This window comes from Pyricularia pennisetigena, chromosome 2 (assembly GCF_004337985.1).
Source record: "Pyricularia pennisetigena strain Br36 chromosome 2, whole genome shotgun sequence".
Taxonomy (NCBI): domain Eukaryota; kingdom Fungi; phylum Ascomycota; class Sordariomycetes; order Magnaporthales; family Pyriculariaceae; genus Pyricularia; species Pyricularia pennisetigena.
The window spans coordinates 5,758,386-5,776,192 of record NC_043741.1 but is presented as its reverse complement, the minus strand read 5'-3'; the positions used below and the strand labels follow the sequence as shown (position 1 = coordinate 5,776,192).

The 17,807-nt window shown below is 52.9% G+C and overlaps 5 protein-coding genes across 5 annotated transcripts; 1 reads left to right on the top strand and 4 right to left on the bottom strand.

The window, feature by feature from the left end:
- Positions 1-119: 119 nt before the first annotated feature.
- On the bottom strand, positions 120-3,140 carry PpBr36_01607 (uncharacterized protein; the record flags this gene model as incomplete). The annotated part of the gene is made up of 3 exons (XM_029888792.1): positions 120-2,761; positions 2,864-2,891; positions 2,964-3,140. 3 exons carry the CDS (start codon positions 3,138-3,140, stop codon positions 120-122), a joined length of 2,847 nt encoding a protein of 948 aa, XP_029750763.1.
- Positions 3,141-3,699: 559 nt separating this feature from the next.
- Positions 3,700-5,526, top strand: PpBr36_01606 (uncharacterized protein; the record flags this gene model as incomplete). Its single annotated transcript, XM_029888791.1, has 4 exons — positions 3,700-3,735; positions 3,798-4,124; positions 4,226-4,386; positions 4,458-5,526. 4 exons carry the CDS (start codon positions 3,700-3,702, stop codon positions 5,524-5,526), a joined length of 1,593 nt encoding a protein of 530 aa, XP_029750764.1.
- Positions 5,527-6,358: 832 nt separating this feature from the next.
- Positions 6,359-7,466, bottom strand: PpBr36_01605 (uncharacterized protein; the record flags this gene model as incomplete). The annotated part of the gene is made up of 3 exons (XM_029888790.1): positions 6,359-6,867; positions 7,070-7,222; positions 7,373-7,466. The coding sequence occupies 3 exons, from the start codon at positions 7,464-7,466 to the stop codon at positions 6,359-6,361; spliced, it is 756 nt and encodes a 251-aa protein (XP_029750765.1).
- A 2,890-nt stretch (positions 7,467-10,356) lies between these two features.
- Positions 10,357-11,478, bottom strand: PpBr36_01604 (uncharacterized protein; the record flags this gene model as incomplete). Its single annotated transcript, XM_029888789.1, has 3 exons — positions 10,357-10,888; positions 10,981-11,199; positions 11,315-11,478. The coding sequence occupies 3 exons, from the start codon at positions 11,476-11,478 to the stop codon at positions 10,357-10,359; spliced, it is 915 nt and encodes a 304-aa protein (XP_029750766.1).
- Positions 11,479-12,139: 661 nt separating this feature from the next.
- On the bottom strand, positions 12,140-16,173 carry PpBr36_01603 (uncharacterized protein; the record flags this gene model as incomplete). The annotated part of the gene is made up of 6 exons (XM_029888788.1): positions 12,140-13,167; positions 13,250-13,277; positions 13,959-14,744; positions 14,863-15,084; positions 15,148-15,408; positions 15,481-16,173. 6 exons carry the CDS (start codon positions 16,171-16,173, stop codon positions 12,140-12,142), a joined length of 3,018 nt encoding a protein of 1,005 aa, XP_029750767.1.
- Positions 16,174-17,807: the final 1,634 nt, after the last annotated feature.

The window sequence follows — 17,807 nt, the reverse complement described above, 5'->3', positions numbered from 1 at the left end:
AAAAAAAAAAGAAAGAAAGAAACAACCTTCCTTGCAACTACGCCACAGACAATGAGAGGAAAAACTATACAGAAAATGCCTAAATTGACATGCTTTATGCAGACGTGAATCGAGAACCCCTATGTTTCCAGCATGACAACATCTCTCGATGCCTCCTCGATCGCCGCCATATCATGCTGCGTATCCATCGGCGGCGCAAGGCTGTCCATCTCCTGCAGGGTATATTCGACCAGGTAACTTTCGTCCACCAGCTCCTCCAGACGCCGGTAGTGGCGTTCGGTGTAAGCCTTTAGCGCATCCAGCACTTCTCCCACTCCCTTTCCACCCACGGCCCGACGCCTGGCCACGGCCAGGCCCGCGAGCCTCGAGGCTGGGTAGCTGCGCACAACGACGGATAGGATCCGCTGGGCGACGGGCGCGGTCCGCGCGTTGGCGTTCCAGTCGCGCAGGCGCAGGAGCAAGACCGAGAGCTGCTCGTCCGACAGCGTGGCGATGACCTCGTCGACGGCCGCCCTGCCGGTTAGGCTTTTTCTGTCCTCCTCTAGCCGCATCTCTGCTGTCGCCGGGTTGCTACCCTCCTCCATGACCGTCTTGAAGAGGGACAAGAGCCTGCCCGGGTGGTTGAGCTGGAGGGCCAGTACGATGGCCTCGCGGTAGTGGCCCGCCCGCATGTGGTTCTGCAGCTCCTGCTCCTTCTCGACGAGCTCGTCTGCGGCTTTCGCTGCAGCAAGCTGTGTCATTGACGACGTGTCGCGCCAAAATGTGATTGTCGAGTCGGCCGATCCGGAAGCAAGCACAGGCGCATCACCGACTGGCTCGTCGTCGCCGTTCTCCATGTCAACATCTTGGGCATCATCGGTGCTGCCGCTCTGGCTGCCGGGCTTCACTGCTAGCGCCCAAACGCGGTCGGTATGATTGTCAAGAGTTGAAGCGCACTCTCCCGTGTTTGCGTCCCAGACCTTGACAAGGCCGTCGCCACCTGCACTGGCAAACTGCACTGGCCTCTTCTTGGTTGCCTCGTTTTCCTCCTTGGTGCTGGGTATCGGGAGCCAGATCACCTTCAGCACGCTGTTAGAGTGGCCCTCGAACGTGCGAATACAGGCATAGCTCGTGAGGCTCCAGATTTTGATGGTCTTGTCACCGCTTCCCGTCAGTACGATGCCCTTGCCAGCGGACGTGGCACCGTCCTCGCCCTGCAGGATGGGCATGTCGACCGGGGCGAATCTGACGGACCAGACTCCCCTTCTGTGACCCTTGAGAATACCCTGGACCTCGCCCTCTTGGACACTCCATATCTTGACCACCTTATCCTGAGACGCCGAGGCGAACAGTTGCCCCGAGCTGTTTATGTCCACGGCATTAATGTCCTTTTCGTGTGCTTTCCTGGTGAAGGCTGCCCGCGATGCCTTCTTCGAGCCCTGTTGCGCAATACCTGCGACCTCCCACTTTTTCACCGTAAGATCTTGCGACCCTGTAATCAAGAAAGATGGAGGGTGGCTCAAGGGGTCAGTGTATGCCTGTGACGATTTGGGTGGTATGCTCCTCGGGAGTGCGATTGCGCCCAAAGACTCGGCGTGGCCGGTGAAAGTGGCGTAGCAAGTAAAGGAGTCGTTTGCTGGGTCGATCCTCCACAAGCGAGCCGTGTTGTCCTTGGCCGCCGTTGCGAGCCAGTGTCCAGACCAGTCCGTGTCCAAGGCGATGACAATGTCCTCGTGGCCCTTGAGCGCAGTGACATCCTGGCCAAAGTAAGTCGATCCCTCTGCTTCTTGGGCAACCGAGACTACCCTAACCTCCTCAGAATTCGTAGCTAGGGCCATCAGAGATCTGTCTGGGAGTAGATAGCCAAGATCTATAATGTCATCATGAGTTCCTGATATCCTGCGAGAGGGGCTCAGGGGTTCGAGCTCTGGTATGGTGTCTGAATTGACGGTCGGGGTTGTGTACAGGACGAGCGTGTGATCTGACTGAACGCAGACAAGGAGCGACTTCTGTGCACAATGAACCGCGCCGACAAAGGCCTCTCCTTCGGTCCTTGGGGTCTGCTCCTTTGTAACTTCGCGGCCAGTCTCAGACTCCCATAGACGCACGCAGCCGTTGGCACCTGCAGAGTAGGCCAAGCGGCCGTCGTCAAGAAAGCCAGCAGCCTCGACTAGCTCCAAGCTAGGCACAATCTTCCTGGGTTGCCAGGTCCTAACATCCCACCAGATGATCGTCTTATCTCTGCTGGCAGTGATGAGGCTGTTCTCCTGAGCCGAGTAGTCGATGGCCGTCACGTCCGAGACATGCGACTCGAGGTCTCCAATCGCAGCGCGCTTGTGTAAATCCCAGACTCGTACCCTTCCATCCTGGCTTCCAGAAGCCAGCCTGAAGTTGACGGTTGTGGAGTTGGCGTCGCTCTGCGCCTCCTCCGCGGCCTGTCCCTTCTTGCCCTTCTTCTTTTTCTGGCCTTTGGTGTCCTCGGCCGTGGCGGCGGCGACCTCGAAGAAGCGCAGGGCCGAGACTAGTACGCTTGGTCCACGGAAGGTGTGCGTGACGTATCCGCCAACTATGTCCCAGACTTTGATCGCTCCGTCGGCGGCGCCAGTGGCAAGAAGCGTGCTGGTCCTGTCGACGGCCAGGACAACCACAGGGGTGCCATGAGGCTTGAGGGTTCGCGTGAGCGTCGCCTCGACCGAGGCGTTGTCGGGGTCAAGAGTGAGGGCGTAAATTCTTAGGGAGAGCGACCGCGAGCTTATGATCAAGTGTGATGAAGAAGGTGTGACTGTTTAGGGGCGCATAGGCTTGGTTAGTCTGGCCATTCGCCAAAGGTTTGAAAGCTGGGTTGATTTTCTGTTCCTGTTTCCGGGCAGGGTAAGGTACATACGAGTGAGAGTAGATATTGGTTCGCCATCCTGCTCGCAACGTTTTAGGTGTGTCGTCAGCAAGTCTGCATGGGAGATGGTAGAAATGTAAAAGTCACTTACTCCTTCTATCGTGGCAAGGTGCTGCCCCGTGGTGATGTCGGTCAGCACTGCATCCTCTCCTAGAGTAGAGGCCAGGATCTGAGCTTTATTGTCCAGTGCAATGGAGCCGCCGGTAAAGATTGGTTGGATGACTTTTTCCGGCTCGAAAGTCGTCTTGAATGCCATTTTGGAAGCCATGGCTGTTTGTATTTAGGGGCCAGCAGCGTGGCGTAGCAGAGTAAATCAATTGACACTATCCCCGGCGCACAGCAAGGCTTCATCCCACTTTGATTGCGAGAGGCGCAGAGGCGGCGGCTGTTGGACTTTTTGACAATTTTTTGTCTGCCGCACAACCAAGGTGGAGTTATCGATACATTTTGGTTGGTCGAACCGTCATCAATTAAGGTTATCTTAGCGTCAGATTGTGGAGGGACCTGGATGCGACGGTGCGACGCGACAGGGATGAGGCTCAATCCCACTTAACGCGCTTTGATTGCTCAAAAGACTTCCAACGTCATCAAACAATAAGTGCATGTATAAGTTGCTCATCGACATATAGACACCCAGTGCAACAAACGCAATTGGTTGGGATCAAACGATAAAAACAGATTCTAGCAAAAAAAAAAAAAAAAAAAAAAAAAAAAAAAAAAGGCCTAGATTAGTCTTCTAGCAACATCCCGTCCAGGCCACGTGAGGAACCCCTACCGATGCTGGGTCCGATGGCCTCATCTTCACCCTTGTTCTTGAACAGTACATCATGACGAGGTCCGAGCCGTTGACTTCGTTGGCCTTGGTAAGAATGCCTGCTTCTTTGTAAACACAAGTCTAGAATTCAACTAACACACCACCACATAGGGCCGGTCTCCTTACGATGATGTAGTGCAAGGAGAGGGTCCTCACGACCCCCGTCTGCCTGCCCAGGCCTACGATGAACGTGGCAGACCCGTCAATCCCGAGGCGAGGCGTCTTAATAGGGAGCTGATCCGGGCACACAACGAAGTCATGCACGCTATCGGCGTCGCTGAGCCTGAGGATGGTGGTGCCGAACGGCTGGCTGCCGAAGTGCAGCGTCTGAAGGCTAAAGCCAACGCGGACCACATAGGCTCGTGCATGCACTACGTCGGAATTCACGCCCTCAATGGAGGTAGTCTAGGAATTGACGGAGTCAAGAGTCGCATGCTGGTAAGTCTGTGTTCCTGCGAAGCTCCTGAATAATTCATCGCTGGGTTTCCGTATATATCTTGGCAATCGGCGCTCTGACAGCTCCTGTGCTCATCATCTAGGCATACAAACGATACAATAATGTTCCTCTGGCAGACCTCTACTATTACGAGCGCGGCCAAAGATCTCTCTTTGCCCTCCTCTTTCCTGGGCTTCCCTGCTTCATCGCAGATGAACTGATTAATCATATTCGCTTCGAGACTTTTTCTCATGTTAATTCCTCGTTAGTCTCGACCCTTTCAGCTCCATGCCGCTTCATTCTGGGCTAACCTGCCTCTCTTTGGACGAATATAGTGTTCTGGACACAATAGTCGTTTACATACGAGCTCACCTCCAGATTTTCATGCCCGTACAGTCCCTCGGCCTTGCTCCCAAAAACCAATGGTTCCCCGGACTGTCCTTCTTCCTTTTCTTCTCGGACGAGTCTCCCGTAGCGAGACCGCCACCCTTGCGCTCGTTCCAGCCAAGGGACGTGATCAGCTGGCTCGGCGGAGTGGCGATAAGCCTCGCGCCGCTCGTGGCGCACCAGCTGACCGGGCGGTTGCAGGAAGTCCTGGGCCTCTTCGTGGGCTTCACCTTCTACCGCCTGCTGCCAAAGCCGAGCAGGGATGACGAGATGCGGAGCGCCGCGTACTACTCGCCCCGGCCGGAGCAGACGGGCGCCCCCGAGCAGACGCCGCTGCTTTCGCACCTGAGAGAAAACCTCCACCGGCCCAGGCGGACGTCCGACGGCGTCCCGAGGCCAGAGAGCGTCGTGCTCGGGGGGGAAGGTGTTGCAGAGCAGAGCCAGGCTCCACACGCCGCCATCCGCAGGCAGAGCACATTCTCGTCGGTGCCGGCCGCGGAGGACTACGACAGCGACGAAGACGACGAAGAGGGCGCGGAGCGCGTCTTCGCGACGCTGGTCCACGTGGATAGGGACCCGGACGAACTGGCATCGGACGGACCGCCGGGCGTCTGGTCGGCCGAGCTGCGGCCCAACGCCCCCACCGAAGGTAGCGTGCGAGGCGACGACGGGCCAGACGGCGACCACCGTGGCGTCCGCTACAACACCAACCTGCACACCCTCTTCCCGGCCCGGCTGGCCTCGGACGTCTTCCAGAGGGCCGTCGTCACCTGCCTCCTCACGCCGCTGCAGGCCGTCACCATCAGGCTGCTGGCCCGGAGCTACATCGGCCGTAGGCCGGGCGGTGCCGAGGCCCTCTCGGGGGTGTTTGGCATCTCGCCGTTCAGCGACCTGTCTTGGAGGGGCGTCGGACGCTTGGTGATCTTGGACATGGTGGCGTTTTTGATCCAGGCCGAGATCTGGTCGGTCATGGCGCTGGTGTCGGAATGTCTCCGGGAGGAGGAGCCCGAGAACTAGGAGACCTGGTTGCCTTGGAGGCCGAGCACAAAAGTGTCATCGTGGGAAGTCGAGTGGTGTAACAGCATTTGATTAGCGTAGAAATATATGCATTTACAAGGTGAAAAACACACACACACACACACACACACACACACACACACACACACACACACACAGACACACACAGACAAATCGTTTGAGCGACATACCTATTGTTCAGCGCTAGCAATTGTACTATGTCTCCTCCGCTGTCCTCTCGTCTCTGTTGTTAACTTATCCTATTGATGCTGAAGTGATATTGTATTGTACCTGTCGGACGCGCTTAAACCCATAGCTGTAGACTTTTGCGTTTTTTTTTTTTTTTTTTTTTTCCATTTGTTAATACATGGCAAGGGGCAAAAGGCAATGCGGGAAAAAAGAGATAATTGTTTTCAATATGGTAGTCTATCGCAGAGTTCTGGGTATATCCCATCCGGTTCTCCTCAGGTAATAATACTTTTAGTCATGTGGTTTTTCTTCATGAAAAATTTAGCGCATAGTTTGTTGCATTTCCTCCAGGTTAACAAACGTAACCGACGTAGAAAATCAGGTATAAATATAAAATACCAGCGCAAAATCAATCAACTCTGCAGAAGAATAGTAAGAAAATACCGAAATAACCCGGATATAAAATCTGTGAATATCAAAGGCAAAAAAGAAAGGCAAAAGGCAAAAGGGGGAATAAGAGAAATCCAACCAGGAAATCAGCGTGCGGCCTGGGTACGTTCACCTCGGTAATATGTTGCGTAAACAAACGCCAAAGCCAAACGCAGCCGAACAAAAACACCGCCGTATTCCCGCAAACCAGCGTTCAACATTCACCGTCGTCCTCGACAGCGTCGAAACCGCCCAACGAATGCTGCGAAAGGAGCGGATCGGCTTCGGGCTCCAGGGCAGGCTCGTTGTCGACGGCAGAAGTGTCCAAAACCCGCGCGGCAACATCGTTGGGGTTTGCACCGCCGTTGTGCGCGTCCGGGCCGGTGTGTAGGACGCTGGCGGGCGCAAAAGGCGTCGGAGGTTGGTTGGATGTGCGGGGCTTGGCGTCCAGCTCGTCGTAATCCACGTCCTGGTCGTAATCGTCGTCGCTCAGCATTTCGACCTTGGCCACTGTCTTCTTCTTGCCCCGCTTCGAGGCAGGGGTGGCGGCGGCAGAACCGGGGGCTTTGCGTTTGCGCGGGGTCGAAGGGGTCATGTCCAGGGCTGTGGCGGTGTTGCCGCCGGCCCGGGAGACTTCTTGGAGTTTGCGGGCGTTGGACTTGACCGTGCGGAACTGAAATTCGAGGCCCTGAGGAGTGGATTCGCCGTAGTATTTGGCAATTTCTGTGGGGGTTATAGAAGCTGTTAGTGGTTGCCCCTTTCATAAAGATGACTGTAGTGATGGGGATCTGAGATGCATATAAGGGATGTCAACATGGGTATGTAACGATATGCGGAGCAAGGACAATGGATTAACATGTAAATATGAAGTGTATGAATGTCAGTGTGTATAGGTATATGTATGAATGTTTGTGTATGGAAGTACCCTTCTCGTTCATGCCGATAATGTCCTGCATATCCTTTGGGTCTTCACCCTTGGCAACGGCCGCACGTATTGCTGCAGCCTGCTTCTTGATGGGCCGGAAGCGGTGCTCGATGCCCGATGTGGTCGTATCAGAGCCATAGTGAGCAGCAATGGCTACGGTACTTCACATTAGAACAAGGACTGGCCGAGGACATGATGGATTGTGGGGTGTGGGATGAGATGATGTCAAGGTATGGAGATGGTCATGTTTTTTTTTTTTTCTTCCTTCATTCAACAGGATGAAAATTCAAGTGTAAACTGTACCCTTGAAGTTGAGTTTCAAGTCTGGAGCACTAGCAAGAACTGCTGCTAGCAGCCTAGCCTGGGACTCGTACGTCTTGAAATTGGTTGGCGCCATGGTGTATGCGGTTGAAGAGTGATTCCTCGTTGATGGTGCGTGTTTCTATGTTCAAGTCAAAGCTGAGTTAGTTTTTGATGGACGATGGCAGAAGTAACAATCTGACGGGAGGAGGAGTCACGTGTACGGGTAAAGATGGAGTTGCGGCGACGCTTAGATTGGCCCGAGGCGACTTCTCGCTGAAACTTGTACTGGAGTTGATAGAAAGTTGAGACCAGGGTTGCGTTGAGGTTTTGCTGTCATGAGGGCGAGGGTTAGTGGGGGAGGGAGTGAACAAGGAAAGGAAGAGTGTACCTGGTGTTGGTTTCACTTCAGTGGTTAAGAGGTGAGATGGGCGCTGTAGAACAAATGCTGGTGCGAGAAAAAGAAGTCTGAGTGTACGAGCAGGAGGAGAAGTGGTCGAAGGTTGAGATGGAAAGAAAAGGTAGTGGTTGCCAGATGTTTGGTCCAAGGTTTGATGACAATATCTGCGAGCCACAAATGGGTGCCTGCTTAGGCGGGTGCGGAAAGAGAGGCTTTTGGGTCAAGACGAAAAGTCGAAACCAGGAAAGAAAAGAAGAGTGGGGTGTTGAAGGACGAGGACAGAAATGTGACCCAATGACTGGCTCAAAAAATCCTTTGACCAAGTTTGTGGAGATAGATATAAAGGAAGTTGAGCAAAGTAAGCAAGATATTGTTGGGCAAGGTAGGAAAAGAAATATGAAAAAAAAAAAAAAAAAAAAAAACTGTAAAAGTAGTGGTGACCGACCTGAGAGTAGGAAACAGTCTAGAGCCTTGCTTGGATACTTGTACTAAATCTGCCGAGATGTTTGATCAAGTCAGATAAGAAAGACGTGATGTGAAGAGATAAGGAAAGGAAGTAGAAGTGGTGGCGGAAGGAGACGGGTAACTAACCTGACTTGAGGATAGAAATAATATAGAGCTTCGCTCAGTCGAAAGTATTTTCACTGGGTCTGTCAGGGTCTTCCGGTCAAAGAATGTAACAAAGAGATTTTTGGCCAATGGAGAGAATCTCAAGACCTGGTGGTAGCTGAAGGAAAGGAGAGCAGTCTTGTGTCGGTCAAGCAAGAATCATTTTCAGGACCAAGCAACAGTCACCAAGAAAGAAATGAAAACAGTTCCGGCGATGGAGGGTGGACGATGTTTAAATGAGAAACAGGCAAGTGATTGTGAGAGAGCTCGGCACCCAGGTCTGGCAGATCCGATGACAGATGAAAAAGCGGAACAGGATGGAAGGTTTTTCAAGCACAATAGACATGAAAAACTTCAAGTCACCGCTTGACCACGTACCTGCTGCGTGTGGGAAATAGTCAAGGGAAATGAGGCAAAGGGAAAACATGTAGACGTAGGTCACTTTTCTTGGGTGTGGCAAGCGGTCCAAGAGTATGATGCGAGGGGAAGGCTTTGGACATACCAGTTTTCTTGGGGCCTGGAGGTTAGTTGAGGATTCTTGAGGCGAGTAAAAGAATGCAGCTCCAAAAAGATATTCGTCCGAGGATAAGGAAATGAAGTGGATATTATAGAGGGAGAAAACCAACCAAGGGTGAAGAAATGATATGGTGCTTCGTTCGGGCAGTGGAAATTAGCCAAATGTTATGGTGCGAATGGCAAAGTGCGAATATGAAGAGTGGGTTGCTGAGAATAGAAAATTACTTTGCCACTATGCGAGAACGAAAGATACAGAAAAGATATTTGACCGACAGTGAGGCAATGTCGAGACCACCTTGCTTGAGAAGTAGAGAACAATTTCAAGCGAGAGAAAGGCTGTTAGAAAAAAAGGGGCTGGCTTACGATGAAACACTAATATGCCACTTTGCTCAGATTGATAGACCAGAAGTGGTTGAAGGACGACAGATATTTCTCTCTTCTCTCGGATAGATGGCTTCAATGTCCATAAGAAAGAAATGTAGGTTGTGTGAGTGAATTGCAATTTTTTTGCCCAGGGGTTAACAGGAGAAGATTTTTCTCTGATAAGTAATGGCAAAACCAAGAGGTTCAACAAGATATCAGAAGTGCTGCCCCGAGTGATGGGTTGTGGTGCATGAAGCTGTTCTTTTGAAAAATAGAGTATGAAAGTCAGTTGGAATTGTTGGTGACAATTTAGTACCCAGAGGTTATGTAAGAGAGAAAAAGGGATGCAGTTGAGTGCACCAATTCCAACCAAGTGTAAGCCTAGGCCAAAGTGTCTTCAATACAGAATATAGGTTGATATGTAATAAAAGTCCACCTACCTTGGGTTCTAGAAGATGTTGTCCTGGTGTCTACTTGGCTTCTCACTTACTGGCTTAATCTAATGAGAGAACACGGGTCCCGGTTTATCTCATTCAACAAAAGAATTATGCCCGATTTTCAAGACAAATCTGCAAGCTTTGATTTGAGACGTACTGCCCAACTGCAAACTGCATTTAGTGTAGAGAAGAAAGAGAGTAGAGCATCGGAGGTTTGCGGCCACGGGGTGTGTGGTCCCCCCAAGAATTCCAATCAAGTGTTCGTGTTAGTGATTACAGTACCTCGAGCCCGGTCGCCAAGAACCATGCAAATGCTGCTTAAACCTCGGTATAGCCATCAAATTTATTTTGTATATTTTCTAGAAGCTCTATAATTTACGGTAAAGCCTTTATCGAAGCATTAGTTCGCATCCAGCGCCGGAATCATTGGGTGGCCGCACGAGGCTGGAGGTATCTCCTTCACACAACTGAACACCGTGCACGGCCCTAGGTTGCGGTACTTCGTGACCTTCGCAGACTATATCCCTTGTCTGCACCCCCTTGTCCAGCACAGCACCCAAAAGACTACCAATCCATCGGCAAGCTTCCTGCGTGCTTCCAATTATTATTTTTTTCTTCCTCTTTTAAATCTACCCACTCCCAAGTAACCCTCACTCGACGCATCAATCAAAGTCCTTGTTTGAAGAAAGGCTCGGGGTTCTACGTCCCGCCGGGCCGTCCAAACCCCCGCCAATCCGACCCGTGGAGGCTATAAAGCTCGGGCCGTGCGAATCCATGTGCTGCATCGGGACGGCCCCGTTGGCGATGCCAAGGCCGCGCGGCATCTCCAGGCCCGCCGCGCGCGAATCGCCGTCGCCGTACATGAGGTATTGCGCGCCCAGGAACAGGTCGCAGGCGGCCTGGAACATTCCGCACACCTTGAAGGCCGTGGGGATCTCAGTCGTCGAGGTGAAGAACCAGTACATCTTCATGGCGTCTCCCATTATCCAACTGACGACCACCGACGGTCGGAAGCCCTTGCATGACCGGGACCGTGCGTTGGCCGCCATCTGGGGGAGGGGAAGCGTCGCCTCCACCGCGAGGCCTATGTAGCCGATCGTAGGAGAGTATATAGCGTAGAGGAATCGGATTGGCGAGAGGACGAGCTCGAGGATCATAAGGCCGATGAAGAAGTAGAGGATGAACTGCCAGTATCTATGGTGACCCCACACAGAATATTAGCTATAGGCTGCCCATTGCTGCCCAAAACAAGTACGTAGAGGCGCCCGCCCTAATGTCTAACTCACGGCTTGTGTGACCTCCACTGCCAAAAATTGTACGGTCTTGGTTGGCCGCGCAGCCCATCCTGAGCGCCAGCGAAGGGAATCGCCGCCTCGCCGCCCTTGTGCGCCGGCCCTGGCCTGTTGTCGAGTGCAATCTTGAGCAGGACAGCCTGAACAGCTATCATGACGAAGGCCTGGACCAAAAGCGCTCGATCGAATTGCGCACCGGGGTAGTAGAATATCCTAGGATGGGCCGTGGTCGTGTCAGTGCGAGGCAGCGACTAATAGGAGTACCTGTCCTCTTTCCCATTGCACAAAAAAAAAAAAAAAAAAAAAAAAAAAAAAGCCTCTCTCTCACCTCAGCAACGACGCCACGATCATGATCAGGGGGATGTCGAGGCTGAATCCAGCGCTGCTCTTTTGGCGGTGCATCGCGAGGGCCTGGTCGCTGTAGGATAGAATGGGCGAGAGGACGAGGAACAGCGGCGCGGCAAAGCCCGTAAAGGCCGTGAGCCACGACATCTCGACAGGAGGGCGGGGCGCCTGCGCGCGTCGCGATGGTTTGTTTCGGGCTGCTGGACTGCTCCCGGAATTGAGCTGCTACAGTGTTGAGCGGGAAGGGCGCGGAGAAAAGGTTTGGTCGTCCCAGTGCCAAACTGTCCGTGTCCGGTACACGCAGGGAAGGGGCGTTTGGTAAATCAAAAAGTGGACTGGACACCGAGCAAGTTGCCTAAAAAGGTTCTCTAGCAGGACACCAAGCGCATTATAAAATGAATAGGCAATACAGTATAAAATAAAACAGAACAAAAATAGAAGCCCCTTTAAAGAAAGTCAAGAATGCTAAGGAAGTTCTGTCTATGCGCAGTTACAAAACCACCAAAAAAAAAAAAAAAAAAGCTCCAAGGCTTCCCGCCGAGGTGCAATTTCCAGTCCTCACGCAGATCATCAATCAATCAATCGGATTCAAATGCCAAGCTCCTTCCCCTGTAAGGACACGACCCGTTCAAGGTCTCCGCCACGCCTTACCCGATCGTCCCAAGTAGCAATGTCAAGGTCCAATTAAGTTCGAGCTGTAGCCAATTGGCAAGTGCTGAAGCCTCGCACATACTCCGGCATATTCATGTACAGGGTAGGTTCAGGAGTAGGTGATATTATATGACCATACCGACCCGTTAGATCACAATTATCCAGTGCCAAAGACCGTCACTACCCCTGAGCTCCCTCCGACGCAGAACTGATTTCCCCAGCCACCTTCCCTCCACGCCAGACAGCTCACAATATTCTTGCGCCCCTTTTCCTTGCCATCACGCCCGACCGCCCGCCTCCTCCTCTCCCCGACCCCGTTTGCAGCCGCACCCCACGGGACCTTGAGCGTGGCGACGACCTCACCAGTCAGGAGATCCCAGGCCCAGACCTTGCCGTCCTGATCACCCTTCTCGTCCGCGCCAGCATCGCAGCTCAGCTCGTCGCCGGCGACGACGAACTTCTCTCCGGCGCCCAGCAGGCTCTGCACGCGAAGGTTTTCGTTGCGCCACCTGCCCTCGGCGCGGTACGTCCGCAGACACGTGCCTGCGGCGCGGTCCATCAGCCGCAGGGAGCTGTCGAGCGAGCCGACGAGGAGCGCGTTGCCGTCGCGCGAGAGGCAGAGGCTGGTGACGCTGGGGCCGACGACGTCGACGACGCACCGCCCCATGCGGACGTCGTAGGTGCGGACGCGGCCGTCCACGCTGCCCACCACGATCTCGGCGTCGCGCACCGCCAGCGCGGAGATGCCGTCGCGCGAATCCGTCAGCGTCTGGATCGGCTTGGATCCGTTCCCGCCGCCCTTGCAGTCCCAGAGCTTGACCATCGTGTCGAAGCCGCCGCTGACGAGGACCGAGTCGCCGTCGCCGCCGAACGCCACGCAGTTGACCCGGCTCGAGTGCCCGTCGTTGCTAAACCGCCGAAGCGTCGTCGCCGTCGCCACGTCCCACAGGAAGACGGTGCGGTCGCCGCCACTAGAGGCGAACCGCGCATTGTCCCCAGTGACTGCAAGGGATAGAACCTCGTACCCGTGCGCCGAGTAGATCTGGATCAGACGACCCTCCGGCAGGGATCCATCGGCGGCGGAGGTCGTCGGCTGTGGATTGTACAGTCGTATAGAGCGGTCCGCCGAGCCGGTGAGGATATATGTGCCTGGTGATGCTGAGTACGCGACAGCATGAATGGGGCCTTTCAAAAGAAAAAGAAAAAAAAAATTCAGTCAGCAATCAAGCTTTGAATTCCTGTCCTATTCCTCAATATCAGTACGTACCGTTGGAGCCTACAAGCTGCGACACAGGCTTTCCAGGAAACGCCATGTTATCGCTTGACTACTCCATCCCGCGTAGTCTAGAAATGCTCCTTATGAGCTTTGAGATCCGAATAATACCCTCAAAGTAAAATCACGCGTTGTCACCTCTATCAGTATAGAGAGACTGGGTTTATGGGTCCGCGTGAACAAATTCAGGATTGCAAAGGTTGCATATAATTCAAGTTTGCGGAGCTCACGTGATTGTGTGGTTCAATGAAGCAAAGTTGGATCAACTCGTTCTTCTGTCTTTGAAACACGTCCTTAAAACTTAACTGTATTCTTATTCACGAAGCAAAAATAACGGGATTTCTCAATTAATGTCCCATCACAAGAACTTGGTTCGTTTCATGTCCAAGGGGCATCGGTTCATGGAGTCTAGAATTTAAAATTGAGCCTGTTTCTCATTGGCAACGGCCATGTGTCTGTAACCAGGTGTGGGTCCTGGAGTATTACGTGGGTATTTGACGCAAAGAAGATTATGTAAAGAAGAAAAGAAACGAAAATCAAACCCAACTTTTGTCTACCGCATAAATCCCTTTTACTCCTTCAGAGGCCTGTAAAGCTTGGTCTTGATCCACGACATTAACGCATTGTCTCCCCACTCTTCCCAACTTTTCCACAACTCATCGTCCAGTTTGCTGAAACCTTGGCGACGGCAGCACTTCATTACCTCCCTGGCAACAATCAGGGAGGCGTCCTGGACCCTGTCGATGCGGGGGTAGATCAAACCAGTGGCGATCTCATCGGCGTTCAGGCAGTTGGCAAGGGCCTCGGCAGAGGTGTAGACCATCTCGTCAGTGACCCTGCTGGCCTTGGCGAGGATGGCACCCAGTCCGATACCCGGGAAGACGTAGACGTTGTTGCCCTGGTTGGGGTAGTACGTCGTTGCGCTCTCACCGTTCTTGACGGTGTGAGGTGCGAAGGGAGAACCCGAGGCGAAGATGACGGTTCCATCAGTCCAGTCAATGGCCTGGCTGAAGGTGCACTCAGCCTTGGTTAGGGGGTTGCTGAGGGGGAAAAGGATGGGGCGGCGGTTCCTGTGACCAGCAGCATCGACGCTAGCCTTGAGACCGCGAACGATGCTCTCGGTGAAGACACCGAAAGTGGCAGTAAGACCGACCAGGGCGCTAGGGCGTGCGAACTCGATCACATCCTCCAATGTCTGGAACTGATGGCCGTTGTTGTCGTCCCTAGCGAAGTAGCGCTTGTGAGAAGGAAGCTTGGCCCCGTCGAACCTGTCGCGAGTGATAAGTCCCTTGGTGTCGACCAGGTAGAACTTGTCCTTGGCCTCCTGCTCCGACATGCCGTGAGCGTTGCGGTAATAGTCGACGAGCTGACGTGCCACGCCGGCTCCGGCACTGCCGGCGCCCATGAAGACAAGACGTTGCTCCTCAACCGGAACGTTGCTCAGCTTGACGGCGTTGATGTATCCGGCGAGAACCACAGCTCCGGTACCCTATATATCAGGGATAAGTGTTAAGGTTAGTATATATATGATTAAAACACCAACCGAGCACGAAACCAAGCGCGTGACTCAGCATCTTCTTTACAGCACAAGACCAAGGGGACCATACCTGGATGTCGTCGTTGAACATGCAGTTCAGCTTGGGGTCAAATCGGTAGCGGTCAAGGTAGTTGAAGGCCTTCTCGGTCTCGAAATCCTCAAACTGGACAACCATGTTGGGGTAAACCTCCTTGATGGCATGCATGACCTCGTCGCAGAAGTCCTGCTGCTCCTGGACCGAGGGACGCTTGGCACGCAGACCGAGGTAGAGAGGGTCACGCAGGTTCTCCTCCTGTGATGTCTTTTGGTTAGACTGCGGGCTCTACCAGATCTGACTTTTGGCGGGAGTACTCACGTTGTTGGTGCCACAGTCGATGACGATGGGCAGCTGCTTGGAGGGGTGGATACCAGCAGCGGCAGTGTACAGCGCAAGCTTTCCAATGCTGATGCCGACGCCGTTGATGCCGAGGTCGCCCAGGCCCAAGATACGAGAACCGTCCGTGATGACACAGATCTCGGGGTTAGGGTACGGCCAGTTGGCCAGCATGGTCTTGATAGACTTTCGCTGCTTAATCGAAATGTACAAGGCCTCCGGGCGGGTGAAGAGAGAAGAGTACTACGGACATGTCAGTTTTCTGCCATGTGCCACCGAGGACCACGCCAATGCCGGGGGAAATTTGTGACGTACCTGGAGACAGACATCTCCGATGGTCGGCGTGTAGACGAGCGGCATGAGCTCGCGCACATTGTCCATCAGAAGTCTGTAGAAGAGGTCGATGTTTGAGGCCTTGAGGCTCGACAGGTAGAGATACCTGTCGACGTTGGTAGAGCGCGTGCGGATCATCTTCATGGCGCGGGCGCAGGCAATCTCCTCGGTCTCCATGGTGTGAGGGAGGAGACCGGTGAGGTTCTTGGAGACCCGCTCCTCAGGGGTGAACATCAGGCCTGTCATGGTTGGGATGAACGTCAGCAGCTGTCCCTCGGATGGATCAGATGACAGTCTTGGAACTGCGTAAGAACTCTCGCGCAGAAGCTCACCCTTGTTCCACATGGGCTCTCTGATGACCTGGTAACCTGCCGCCTGCGACATTGGGGTGTACTCGGTCTTGATAGCCTGCTGAACGGGAGCGGGAGTGGTGTCACTGTAGCCACGAAGGGTGTCGAGGTTCGCCATCCTGATGCCCTCTTCTATCTGGGCAATGTCTATGACAGTGGTAGGAGCAGCTTGGTTCATTATGGTAGAACGTCTTGAGATGGAGGTCCTATTTGATACCGAGTAGCGGGAAGCAGAACGACCCGTACGGGAGGCAGTGGAGGGTGAGGCTGATCGAGGCGTCGAGACTAAATCTGAGCTCGCAGAAGAGTGTGAGTAGGAAGCCATTGGGACCATTTCAAGAAGAAAAGGAGACGAGGGAGAAGGAAAATTAAAAGCAGAAAAAAACAACAAGAGACGAGTCGCAGTCAATTAAAGGAAGGGGGGCAAGGTACAGAAGGTTATTTTTAAAATAAATAATAAATCGAACGACGAGAAGTAGTCGGGATGTCGTGTGGGCAGCGGGAACGTTCTGACTTTCTTTTAATACAAAGCGGGAAAACCCTGGTTGGGCATACCAAGGGGGAAGTGAAGGTTTTGTGGGGCACTTTAAAGAAGTACTAGGGAGAAGTTTTGGGATGTTTCACCACCTTACAAGAACCGATGCGCCTAGAAAACGTATACAGCTGAGATCTTCACTGTCATGGACAATCTGCTCGAGCAGGATTCTTTCGTTTCTTTTATGTATGTGGTAGGGCGTGTATGTGGTTGCTTATTAAACCTCTCAACACAATGTGGTCCGTATGTACTAAGGTGGCATGTGTGTAATATACAAGGAGGAATAATGAATTCCTGACACGAACACACATCATGAGGCCGTTGACCGGAGCTTTTATGATCGGATCCGGTGTACTACTTTTTTTGCTGAGGCAGGGGCGTCTCGCGCCAATAAGACGAGCCACAAAGTCGATCGCTCGACGCCTGCCGCCTTGGTACGAGGGCTGACAACAACGCAACATGAGCAAAAAGAAAAAAAGAAAAGAAAAAAAAATACCAACTCGTCTAGGGGTACTTTTCGCAGCTAGCTACCCGACGAAGCGCATTTTGCTAGCAACAGCCTTGCAGGTACCTGCAGGGGTCCGAACCTTTTGGACCTCCGCAAATTTCTAGTGGAGCCCTGCCCTGCCTAGGCTGTCTGTCCCTGGGGGACGGACACTGGTGGGGATGCTCAGCGAGGGCCAGGGACTGGAGGATTCTTAATCCAGAGCTCCGCTTTCGGGGAGTTTGTTGCAACGCAATCAAAATCAAGTTTGCCATTGGACTCCTAACGAGTTTCCAATTGTCTGACCGGAAGATTGTGATGCTCTCTTCTGGTTTTCTCAAATTGCTTTACCACCTTACCTACTGCATAGGGGCTCGAGGAACGGCATCCTGTTCCGAAACATTGGCTGGCTATTCGTAACGCGCGAGGGGATCTGCCGTGAACAAGTTCCTAGTGAGCTACGAGCTGCGATGACCTGACTTAGCACGTCCTGCAAACGAGTCTCTTTCTCGTAAAAAGTTTATGCCCAATTACTTCCTACTTTCTTCCCTGACCTCGTGCACGGCTTGACAGCGGAGCTTGTGGTATTTCGTACGTAAGAGGATGGGGTCGTTGGGCAATCTCTTCAGCAAACAATCTAACAATAACTTGAGCAAGCCCGCTAAACACAAGAGAAGAAATTGAGAAAAATAAATAAATAAAGAAGATGAAAGTAGCCACAAGCCAGCCTGAGCAAGCGTCGAAACAGGGGACGCGTAGCCGGGAACTTCTTTAACCAATGAACAAGCCTCAATTATTCCTAGAAACTTTAGAACAATGGGACGGTGGAGCTTCCGCGTGTCGTCCCGATCCCCAACAACTCCACTCTCGAGGCTACATTCGACATCCATCCGAAGAAGTAAGTCATCTCGAACATCTCTCCACATTCCCAATTCATTGC